Source organism: Serinus canaria, chromosome 1A (genome assembly GCF_022539315.1).
Source record: "Serinus canaria isolate serCan28SL12 chromosome 1A, serCan2020, whole genome shotgun sequence".
Classification (NCBI taxonomy): domain Eukaryota; kingdom Metazoa; phylum Chordata; class Aves; order Passeriformes; family Fringillidae; genus Serinus; species Serinus canaria.
The window spans coordinates 12,330,002-12,342,681 of record NC_066314.1 but is presented as its reverse complement, the minus strand read 5'-3'; the positions used below and the strand labels follow the sequence as shown (position 1 = coordinate 12,342,681).

General features: G+C 41.7%; 1 protein-coding gene across 1 annotated transcript in view; it reads left to right on the top strand.

The window, feature by feature from the left end:
* The window catches only part of RELN (reelin), a 280,730-nt gene that overhangs the window by 192,702 nt on the left and 75,348 nt on the right, over positions 1 to 12,680 (top strand). The window contains exons 21-24 of the mRNA XM_030237765.2: positions 608 to 800; positions 3,304 to 3,416; positions 10,154 to 10,291; positions 10,949 to 11,135. Of these exons, the coding sequence (XP_030093625.2) occupies positions 608 to 800; positions 3,304 to 3,416; positions 10,154 to 10,291; positions 10,949 to 11,135 (631 nt within the window). The remainder of the gene's footprint in view (positions 1 to 607; positions 801 to 3,303; positions 3,417 to 10,153; positions 10,292 to 10,948; positions 11,136 to 12,680) is intronic.

Below are 12,680 nucleotides of genomic sequence, written 5' to 3'. Positions count from 1 at the left end.
ACTATATATACGATAACTGGGTACCTTGCAAAATATGTGTGTATATGTGTGTTCCAAATGTTACTATTGTTCTCCAATCCACTGGAAAATATAACTTTTATATCAATACATCCTATGGAAAAGAACTGAGAATAGAAGATTAATTCTGAAACACAGTCAAGTGAATGAATTGCATATAGGTACACTTGAAAATCAATGAAGTTAACAGTGCATATAATAAGAGTATTTTAAACTAGATTTAAAGTCTCTTAACTGCCCAGTATTAGAATGAAGTTACAGCTCTGACTGGCATGACCTTAGGCAATGGACACCCAGGGGAATGAATTTTCTTTATGTTGTTTTTTCCTTATGGTGCCCTTTGCTAGATCCTTAATACAAAAAGCATATAAGAACTAACAGAATAATTCAGAGTTTCACATTCTGGGATACATCAGGACCTTCCTGGTAATTTGAAGAAGTACCAGCAGAAAGATCCTTCTGTGCGTGGTCTCATCCCACGTGCCAATCTACAGACTAATGAAGCACAACTGTATTTAACCCAGAACCATAATGTTCTTTTTTGAATTATGTTTGGGATCCATCCTGATTCTTTCCTTGCATCTCTCAGTTTTACAGGAGATTCAAAGCTAGCCTCTAGCATGCGCTACGTGGAGACCCAGTCCATGCAGATTGGAGCTTCGTATATGATCCAGTTCAACCTGGTGATGGGCTGTGGCCAGGCCTTTACCCCTCATATGGACAACCAGGTGAAACTGGAGTACTCCACCAACCATGGCCTCACGTGGCATCTTGTTCAGGAGGTGAGGCTGGCAGTAAGGACTTTTGTCTTCCATAAACTCTGCTTTATACAAAGATAGTCTGAAATACACTTTTGGCATTGAACAAAGAAAGATGTTTTCCTTTTTCACCTTTCAATAAAGAAATTCTCTGTTGTAATCAGTCAAAATTACTAATAGAGGTATTTAGACTGCTCCTCATAATATTTGGAAGAAAGGTATCTGAAAGCCTGAAACACAAAATAGTGACAGGAATGGACAAAGGCTTAGAAAAAAATTGGGCCACAGTTAGAGCTGCCGGGTGATGGCTGAGATCTTTCCTGTGCTTTTGCTTTGTTTTTCTAAGCAAAATGCATCTACTGTTTCCTGTTTAAGTGGATAGAAATTCTTTCTGCCCCTGTGCACAGCCATTTGGTAAATGGAAGCACATTCCTTCAGGGGATTGTAATGCAGAGCCTTTCATCTCCCAGCCTGGTTCAAGCACAGTCCAGGCTGGAGTGACCGCTGTTTCCCCCACTCTGCTGGAAGTGCAAATAGCAGCCTTGGCTGCTCTTCCCCCGGGTGACTCGGTGCTGTCTCAGCACAAATGTGAGCAGCACATAGTTCATGCTCTTGTTTTCCCTCTCAGATGAAAAGCTGGACTTTCCCTGGACTCGGGGTGAACTAACCAAGACCCTTTGGCTGCCTCTGAGCAGGTTCAGAGGGTGCCAGGGGACTTGTCCTACTGCCTTTTCACTGCCTGCTCTACAGGCTCACCAAAGCCTTTGTATGTCAAGTTCCACACTTTCTATGAGCATTTAAAGCTTTGTCTGGTTACTCTTGCCATGTTGTGTTTTGCCACATTTACTTTAGTGAGCATAATATAGAAATGACAATAAATGAATTTTTAAACTTTGGAAATCCAAATAATGATTTCTTATCTTAAACAGAATCCAGACAAAAGCTATAAATCATATATTTCAAACCCTGTTCATGTCTTTTCTACCTAGCAAGCATCATCATGTTGGTGTCCTAGAATAGTTCCTAGCAGTGGGTGTTTGAGGTTTGTGCTTGGCATCCTTGGAAGATAGGTTAGCTTCAGATTTTAGTGCTCCTTTCCTTGCTCAGTAGAGCTGAATTCAGAGAGAACACGCAGCCAAATAATTTTTCTCACACCACCCATGTTGCTGTGATAAAAGAGTATTTGTAGTATATTTCAAGGGCATAACCTGGCAAATAAACAAAACACTAATTAATTAAAATGTTTGAAAATTTTGTTTGCTTTGCAACCATAGATCTTTATTAGATCCAATTTTCTATAATCTTTTAAGGGAGATGAATCAAGAAAAAATGTTTGAAAATTGCTGGAAAGGAAACTAAGCCTTTAGAAAATCTACTAAGAGAATAAAAAGTCTCAGATCTTCATTTAATACTCTAAGATATTTGAGCAATAAATTTCTCTGTAAAATAATATATTCTGCCCTTCTTCATATTTAATACATAACTATTCCTGTATAATTCAACTATATAAATATTCTTAATTGCCATAATTTCTGCAGAGAGTCACTGCTTTATTATTAGTTTCAGAACAGTCAAAGTAGGCTACTTGCATGAGCAGTGGCTGTTCTCTTGCCTGATGCCCTTCATGGGGGTGAGCACATCAGTGACCAGTGAAATACTCTTGGGCACATGGGGATGGTCAGGAGAAGCTGTTCTGTGGCAGGAAGGGGCAGAAGGGACTCTGAATTAGTAGCTAGAAGAGGATCATGTAGGTTGGAAGTAACTTCCAAGCACTTTATTAATACCTCATAGGCCAATTTCTGTTCTGGCAAAAAGGAAATAAATTAATGGAATATTGCAAAAAATGAAATAACATTGGAAGGGCAGTGCTAGAAAACAGAAGCTGGGATAATGGACTTCATTTATATTTAATATTAAAAAGATGCAACAATGATCATATTTTCTGAATTAAAAAAAAAATAGAATTTGGGAAACAGATCTCAAGAGGAATCTGAGTTAAATGCAGAACCTTGGAGGGAAGAATTTACAGCACTTGCTGTAGGTGTCAAGGCTGCAGAGCTCGGGAAGGGCCCAAGGACACCACTTCAGTAGGCTGGGGCTGGGCCCTCTGGTGGGGCTCTGTCTGTTCCTACTGCTGCTGCCCACTGCACACGGAGGGTGGGGGGCCAGTCAGCATGCCCAGGAAAAGCCTCACAAGTAGGTCTCTAAAATGACCTTTATGATAGTCTGGAGGTCACTTTCATAGACTTACTTCATAGGGATCTTGTATCCTTACTTCATAGTCCATGGTGGATGCTGGGGTGAAGGTAGTAAAAACTAGAGAGATAGGCATTCCTCATGGAGGAAAGCAGAACATTGCCTGTCACCAATGCTGCACTCTTTAAATAGATTCCTATGGCTTTCTTCCATCCTCAATTGTACTGCTGGTTTTTGGAGAAATTTCTCCACATCATGCCAGGATTTTTCTCTTCTGGGTTCCCAATTATTCATCAACATTAAATCTAGTTTTGCAATGTTTTATTTTAAGGAATGCCTTCCCAGTATGCCAAGCTGTCAGGAGTTTACATCAGCAAGCATTTACCACTCCAGTGAATTTACTCAGTGGAGGAGAATCACTGTTCTTTTACCACAGAAGACTTGGTAAGCATTTATTTCCTATCTTTAAACATTTTTTTGAAGGGCGAAGGGCCGGGGGGGTGTTGTGCAGACAATTTCTCACATCAATTGCTGTGACAAATATCAAGTCCTCTGCAGATCATACTTAAGCCAATAGGTAGAGTGCCAGGGCTGACCTTGTCTCAGGTATTTCCTATAAAATGCATTCCTTACTAATTAGAGAAGAAAAGTTGGTGAAGTCAACAGAAACTATTGTTTAGGGTTGTTTTTTATACATACTCTGACTCTCCTAATAAAGTTCAGACTTTTCAAAAATAGTGGCACTTGTCTATAAATGCCCTGCTGGAGGAAGGCTTTATTTGGATTGTTAATTTTTATTTTGCACATTCCTTATTGTTTACATCTTCAGACCAAAGCCCTGTATAAACAATAACTAATGATTCATTTCTGGGAATTTTTTAACTCTTGTTTCTTTTTATAGCATGTCTTAAAAAATAACATTCTCTCATGCAAAAAAAAAAGAGAAACAAAAATTATCAGAAAGCCTATTCATCTTGTTGTAATCAAACTTGATTTGCCTCCCCTAAAATTTTTTAATATCTAAATTCCTTCTTTCATTGTTTATTTTTAAATCTTTATTATACCATACAAATAAAAATCTTGTCATAAATCCCAATAATCTTCAGGGCATCCTTCATTTGAGAATTTAATTATTGCAATTAGAGTTACATTTTGATTATGTTTGACCTGAATCCATCATAGCAATTGCAATGAGAGCTTGCTCAGATTAAGTCATCATTGTGTTTCCCCATCCTTCATCATTAATATTTTGCACTCTGCATGGCCTCAGCACAGCCTGTTTCCATCAATCACACCACAGTGATACCTTCTTTCAACACACTGGCCCTTTCTGCTGTACAGCCAATATTCAGAATGTCCTATTTCTAGGCAAAACATCAAAGGCAAATATTGAATCCTTAGAACATATCATATCAGACAATACCAAATGGTGCAAGTAAGTCTACAAATAGCTGCTTTGTAGTTAGATTCTAATGTACTGAATCTTACATGTCATTTTGTGACACCATCCACAAAATCTGTGGTTGTCATAGGCACTTAGGAGTTTAAAAAGCATCTACAATTTGTTGGGTTACACTCCAAAGTAGGCTGTTATTCCTAATTTACAAAATATGTAATGTACTCAAAGTTATTATACACTGTGTATTTGATGGTGATACCAATTTTGTGGGCCCCTTTTTCTTTAGGATCTACTAATTTTTCTCAGCATATGAGGTGACAGAAGCATATAACTCCATTTTAATTTAGGAGACTGTGGGGAGAAATTTTGATGAAGTAGTAGCTGGGTTCCTTTCTGTGCTGTGCACAAATCATAAATATTTCACACTCTGTCTTGTATCTGAAGGGATTCCCGTCTGTTAGCAGAGTTTTGTTTGCAATTAAGGTACAAATTACCACTGAAAATTTCTTTGCTCTTCATAGAAGCCATTTTCTGAGTTGTGTTGTGCTACAGTGCTATCAGGGTGAAGAGGAAGGGTTGAAGAGAAAGGCCTGTTCCCCATCAAATGCAATCCAGCACACCACACATGTCTCTCTCACCACTTTCCCCCCTTTCTAACATTCCTTTCCGGTGGCAAAGGGCTCAACAGTTCCTTTGGGTTGAGATTGGCAGGGGATTTTTTACAGGTTTTTAGAGCAGGCTTGTGAGCAGAGAGCAAATTTCTGCCTTTCCAAAACCTGGGCATTATTGGTGACAATTTGATGACAAGTGCAGCTCTCCCAGGTGGCTGGTAGTGTAGAGCTCCTCTTTGGGGTGCCCTCCCTCCTCCTCCTATCCCTTCCCCTCCTGCACCCACTGCAACCACCACACAGAGGCAAAACCTTAGTGATGGCCAGGCAGAACAGTGCAGAGGCAGAGCCAGGTGTTCTGCCTTCCCAAAGCTGGGGTGAGGGGAACATGTCTCTGGACCTTCCTTCCATTTCAACCACGCAAGGCAGAGGCTGCCACATACCAGCCTGCCCTGTGCTTACTGCACAGCGAAACCACCCACCTAAAGGAGGTGTCAGGAATATCTCATTAGCCTTGTTCTGGCCCTTGCTGGCCTCAGCATGCCCTAACACCCCTGCACAGCCCTGCTGTGATTGCTGGAGCTTTTATCCCTGGGTGCACAGCTCCCAGCTAAGGGTTTGCACCTTAGGCATGTGGGAAGTGTCAGGCTGTGGCACTGTGCTCATGCAGCTGGAAAATTGTTCATAACAGCACCTATTTCTCTTGTAAAACTTTCTGGGTGTGCTGGTATTTCTGCAGATCTGTAGATGTTCTGCATCTAGCAAGCATGAGTTTACAAGGTCCCCATGTTATGTGAGATTTGGGATGGTAGGAAACCTGCTGCAAGGATAAGACCTGTATCAAAGAAATGAAATGTAAGCACCTGCTCGCTGAAATTGTATTGTACTTGAACTGAACATTTCTAACACGGATGAAAATTAATTTCAGTTTTATGCAAGGCATTTACATATGAACAGGCTTTAATGAGATACAAGCAGCTGTCAGTTGCTGACTTCATAAACAAATCAACACCTAATGACTGAATGAGACCTTCAGCATAATTGGGTAAATGTAATTATGGTAACTCAGAAGGTAGCAAATATAATTTTACCAGCCACAAATTTGCATTAAATCATTAAGGCTTTTAATATCAGGAGGCAAGGCAGTGATTTTATTTTAACTCACATATCAGAAAAATTTTATAAAAGAGCATCATTTCACTCACAGTACTTCTGGGACATGATTTCCTTGTGCTTATGTAAAATGTCACACAACAAAAATGACTTTTATTTGACATCAGCCTGAGTAAGATATAATGTCATTAGAGAGCCAGATTGCTTTCTAGTAGCATTAAAAAAATGGAGAAACTATGAGGAAGTAGGGAAGTTTATTTTGCTTGTAAGAAATGCTTTCATAGCTCCTCAGTGCTGCACCCCCTGTTTCAATAGATGTCCAAACAGTGACTGTCCAGAAAATCAGTGTTTTATCACTGAGAATGCAGCTGACGCTCATCTCCTTATTCTCTTTTCTTAATTAACATGGCTTTTTTAAATAGTTGATTACCATTTTTAACAGCATAATCCTCTTAAGCTGTTGCTACCTTGAGATGCAGAGCAGCCTTGGAAAGCTTTCAAAAGCAGTGAGCAGGACTGGTTTTTCAGCAGCATTGCTTTTGCAATTGTCACTTCAGCCTAACATGCATTATCCCTCACCCAGGGAGGAATCTGAATCCATGGAGTTCTCCCTGCCCACAGCCCTGTGACAGTGGCATTGCTTCCCACAGGAGCCCTGGCAGCAGGCTGGCTGGGAAGGGGAGGGCAGCCCCTGGTCCCTTGCAACTAGGGGCAACGGGATTCCCATGGTGGCAAAGCTGTCCCCAGGGCAGAGCTGTTTGTCTGCAGATAAAAATAACTCCTCCCTGCTGCCATGTGGCTCCCTGGGGACTGTCCCCAGCCTCCAGCTGCTGCACATGCCTCCATTGGGGCAACATGTTCATCTCCAGGCTGTAATGAGCCTCTTCCCTTCTTCCCCTCCCCTCAAATGAGAGAAACAATTACTTCATTCAACTGGGGCAACTTCTAAGTAATGAGTGGAGCTGAGTGCGCCCTCAGCTTGATGTGCAGCCAACATCTGGAACCTGAGGAGGCAGATGGAGCTCTGCACATGGCTGGGTGGCAGCTGGAATGGGACAGTGAAACTCTCCAGGGAAACATCTTGGTCAGGTGAAACAGACATGATGCCCAGCAAAGGGCTGTCAGCTCTGGTGCAGCTCTGTGCACACCCAGCCTTGGGAACAGCCCCAAGGCAGAGCTGCACAGGGATCTTCTCAGCTGGGCCTCCAGGTGCTGTGCTCCCCTGGGCACAGAGGTGTCCTCTGTCATTGCACTGGGCTGGGCTCTCCCCACTGTTGTGTAGGTCAGGAGTGAGCCTTGTGCCCAGAAACCAGCCCTGATGCACCTGAACCAGCCCTGATGCACTACACAGCCCTGATCCACCTGAACCAGCCCTGATCCACCTGCACCAGCCCTGATACACCTGCACCAGCCCTGATACACCTGCACCAGCCCTGATGCACCTGCACCAGCCCTGATGCACCTGAACCAGCCCTGATGTACTGCACAGCCCTGATGCACCTGAACCAGCCCTGATGCACTGCACATTTGCCCTTCAGAGCCGTGTGCACCTGGCAGCAGCCAGCAAGCAGCCAAGGCAATGCCATCAATGCCACACCAAGCTCTTTTTAGGGGGCACCACCATTTGTTGGGCACCATGAGACATCCATGGCATGGTGAAGTTGCCTCTGCATCAATGTAAATCTCCCCTGGTTTGCTGTAAATACCCCAGGCTGCAGGGTGTCACACTCCAACTCCATACACACTCCCTGATGAAAAACAGGGATGCTTGAACAGTGCTCTCCCTCCTGCTACCTGGGAAAATAACATGACAGTTTTACTGTGCTGGGAGTTCACAGGGGAATGGTTTGCCTTCTCTAACACCATTCTTTGGTTTCAGTATTGTCACTTTCCTCAGCACACATTAGAGTTAACACCAGTCATTACAGCTCCTTCCAGAGCCTACAGCCTATGTCAGGGCTCTCTGTGGTGCCATTGATGCAGACATGAAGCTCAGCACCAAAGTGATGTGCTGACTTCAGAGCACTCCAAAAATAAACAGTAAATAATTGCAGTCAGTATTGACTGCCCATTGTGCCTTCACAAGCTTAGGAAGTCCTTCGTGTGCTGATTACTGGCATTGCACACTTTTAATGGATAATTCATGGCTCTTGTAATGTAACCCATCAATACATTACATCCTGAGGGAGTATTTAATCAGCAGATTTGCCCCTGCAGATTAACTCTGAGTGCTGTAAAAATGCTTACAGTATTTGCAAAATCAAACAGACATTTAAAACAGGCAACAAGGGTCATTTCAATTAAAAATCAAGCCCTTGGGCAGCTTCACTTTTTTTTTAAAAGAAAATCATAGCTGGTACTTTAAAAATTTACCCATACATGTACCAATCTTCTCATATGTGCCTGAGTGGCTAATTGCTCTGCCACTCTGTCCTCTTCAGCTGCACAGGCCTGCTCTATTTGCTTCTTCACTTCCATACGTGTGAGCAGGTGGCTCAGCCACCTTTACAATATTCATTTTAATAAGTCTTATTCTACATAAATTATTGGGGGTGGGGAACGGGCTTTGTATCTTCAAGCAGAGTAAGAACATTATGTCCTGTGCTATCATAAGATAACCATATGGCTCAGAAACAAGCTAGAAAAGAAGCTTCTAGTAGGACCTGCCTGCTTCTCATCCTCAGCACCCCCAACCAGCCCTTGGCCAGACACAGGCCTATCCCATTTTAAAACTGGATTTTTAGTTCTCTTCAGTCTGCCTTGCCTTCCCTGTCCTACCCCTCCACAACAATGCAATCCAGCCTCAGTGCCCTCATTGCCACCACCACCCCTTTTCACCCAGACCTGTTATGCATCCAGCACAGCCCCTTTTGCTCCATCATGACAAACAATTTCCCATCTTTGCTTCACTTCACATGCAAACTATTTTTCTTAATCCCATTCTGACACAAGCACAGAGTGGAGAATCTCTGTATCCCCTATTTGGGAGTGGCCACCAGCCAATGTCTGTAACCTGTTGGATGTGCACAGTTTGGCAGGGCAGCTTGAAAAGGCTTGATGATGACAAAGATTGATTTTCTCATGATTCACTTTCTTCTCCAGCCTTGGTTTTTGAGGGCGGTGGGTGTCAGGCTGGGTTTGGCTAGCAGGAATCACTCCCATGGAAAATGTCAGTGTTGCATTGGACAGTCTCCTAAAGGGCCAACACTAAGAGTTTTTAATGGATAATTTTAGCTGACATCACTATTGTAAAGGAAAAAAAGCTGATGAAGATAAAACTATTTAGAAAGGAGAATCTAAAGCAAGGTTTTGTGCTTGAAGAATATTACAAATATCCAGGGCTTAGTTAGGCAAGGAATTTAATTTGATGATTCCCCACCACAAACCTTGGGTGTTACAGATTTTGGGGAGCTGGCCGAGAGCAAGCTATTTGCAGTGTAGAAAAAATAGATGCAATGAAACAGGATCTTTGTCAAAAACTTGTGCTGTCAATGTCACCAGTAAAATGTGAGCAAAATCTAGTTTAGAACCATCCTGACAAAAAAAAAAAATTATATCCAATTAAAAAGTCAGCTATTGTTGAATGGAAATAGTTGGTATTCACTAACACTCAAGAACTTTAATAATTGTTTAAATAATAAATATCAGAAGAAACCTCTTTAGACAGTTTATGACCTGTTAGCTGTGACCAAAATGTTAAAAACAAAGTCATGCTCTAGATACAACTTTCCAATTTTGCAACCATAACACAATAAAAATCTAGTAATACTCATAGCTAGGCTTACCTTAAAATAATTCTCAAAATCCCTGCAATGTGCTCCTCCTCAGAAATGTCATCAGTCACTGGAAAGTTCATTATGTAGTCCTGTGCAGTGAGTGGCATCACCTAGAAAGTTAATTTGCAAGAATCTGTCTTTGATTGTGGCAGCCTTTGCAGCCTAGGCTGTGATTGGGATACTATGGGATACTAACTTCATTTTTTTTTTTTTTGGTTACATATTACCTCTTTTCCTGCCATTCTGTAAAAAATCAAAACCTGATGCCTTGTTATTGATTTTAAGGTCCAGTGCCACACGTTTCCGCTGGAGCCAGTGCTACTACACGGCCCAGGATGAGTGGGCCCTGGACAACATCTACATTGGCCAGCAGTGTCCCAACATGTGCAGTGGGCATGGCTGGTGTGACCACGGCATTTGCAGGTACAAAGCATTTGTCAGACCCTCCTAACAATGCTCTCCTGATACTTCAGGCACCCTACTATTTTCCATACTTTCCTTTTCTTGGCTGTTGTTCTTATTTTTGTATTAAAATTTAAAAAGACAAAAGCACTATGCAGTGTTGACCATTCAAGCAGCATTAGCAGCCCGTTGCTCCACACCAGCCTGTCCCAGAAGCTGTACCCTTGGCACATCCAAGCACTGGAAGAGCTTTCAGTGGCACAGGGCTGCCCTGCTGCAGGTGTCCTGGTGGGCACTCCAGCCCTTTTCACAAGAGCCCTGGCTCAGGGCCAGAGCTGCTTTGCTGAGTCAGAAGGATGCCAGGGACCAGCTGAGCTCTGCTTGGCACTACTGTCAGAATGGGTGCTACACCAAGGACACAGGCTGCTACTCCCTGCCAGCTTCAAATTTTCTGGAGACCACAGGGTTTTCGGTTTTTTAGAAAAAAAGATACAGGGTTTTCCCATTTTCCAGTTATTTTGGTTTGTTTCCATGATACAAAACCACAATTCCAGAATAATTTCTTTTTCTCAATTATGATTTTCCACATCAAATTTTATAAGGTCAGTGCACTACCTTAACTAATTGACAGTATCATATGAGGTCCTTAAAACTTGTTATGTTTACACTTCCCTCCAGGTGTGATTCAGGGTTTCGGGGTACTGAATGTCAGCCTGAAAATCCCCTTTCTTCAACCATCATGTCTGATTTTGAGAACCCAGATACCCTGAAGACCGAGTGGCAGGAAATTATTGGGGGAGAGATCGTCAAGCCTGAGGAGGGCTGTGGGGTCATCTCATCTGGCTCCTCACTCTACTTCAACAAGGTACTGCAGAGGGCTGGGACACTGATAAAGGCACATACTGCAGGTTTCTGTGGAGCATAATGTGGCTGTGTGGCAAAGAAAAGGGAGGTGGCAGAAAGCTGCCTGCAATATTAGAAGTGTTTTAAACAGCCCAGCTGTGCTCTGCAGGTAAAGAACAAAGAAATCAAAAGAGATGGGGAAAGACACAAGCATTATGTAGTCAAAAAATAGCAGCTCTAATGAAAGGTAGTAAATTGCCAGTGTGCCTGGAAGTGTGTATATTCACAATGTCTTACTTGTACATTTTCTTTTTTAAGATTCAGTTTGCAGCATCCAGCAGCTTCCATTTGTTTCTTCTGTGCTGTCCTGGGTAAGAGATGGGGAAAGGTTGGCTTTCCAGGGCACAAGCAACTTAATTTGAGGTCACAGGAACAAAACTATTAAAAAAACCAATTTTTTTCAGGCTTTTAGAAAATGGCTAACCTGAAGGAGAATATTCTTTTGTATAACTTGGATACTTTGCAGACAAAAAATAATAGAACAGGAAAGAGGTATAGGGATTTCTGCTAATTAGTAGCAATTATTGCTAAAATAAAAGATCTTTATGACCAAATGTAAGATTATGCATTGTAATAACTGATTTATTTTTGTATTGTTGCTCCTCAGGTCTGTTACTAAGGTTTGTTTTGTTCTTAATTGAAAGGAAGAGTATAAATGCAGCTATGTGCTTCTCCTTTAAAGGTTTGATCAAACTGGCACTGCTGTCATGAGAGCCAGATTAGTCCCAGAAGAATAACCCAATATGCAACGCTGTGCAATTGTGTGTTGTTTACCTCATTACAAAAATCTAACCCATGAAATAATTTTCAGCACTCCTACATAGTCTCACATCCAGCTCCCCTGGAAATAGAGCTCTGCACTGAAAATTTCGTAATAGACCAATCAGTATAACTAGCTAATTGTGATAATTGGATTTTTATACATAATTGTCTTCCCTGTTAGATGTTTTTCCTTCTGGCTTGATTCCTTATGCCAAGTTTCTCAAAAGTAGTTTGCTAAATTAGAATTAACCTGCTATGATCTTTCTTCTGATTCCTGCTAAGGAGGAGTGAAAAACTCATTTAGAAATTCTTGGCTTCTTTCTATTGATCTCTGAGGGTTATGTTATCACTCATTTCTTGAGTAGCAGCAGTCTGTGTGCTGTCAACAGAAGGTGGTTTATTTAATTTCTGTTTAGATCTTTCTCAAACTGTCTAGGGGCCATACTTTTGGATAATAAAAAATTATTTTTATAGTTGCCAAACAGTTCTGTATTGTTTTGGGGAGCTCATATTCACATTTCTTTTCATTTGCTCAAACAGCCACTTTTTATTTGAATGTCTAATGTTTGCTGCCATAATCAATTACTGCTGCCAGAATTAATGTTGGCTTTGTTCAACACCCCTCTAGCTTTTGTTTTACAACTCATTTTTATCAGTTGTAGGTGAGTTCACAATTCAGAGCTCTTTCAATTAGCCCCTGCAATTCCCCTGAGGCTTTATGTCACTCATGCCCTCTCTCAATTTA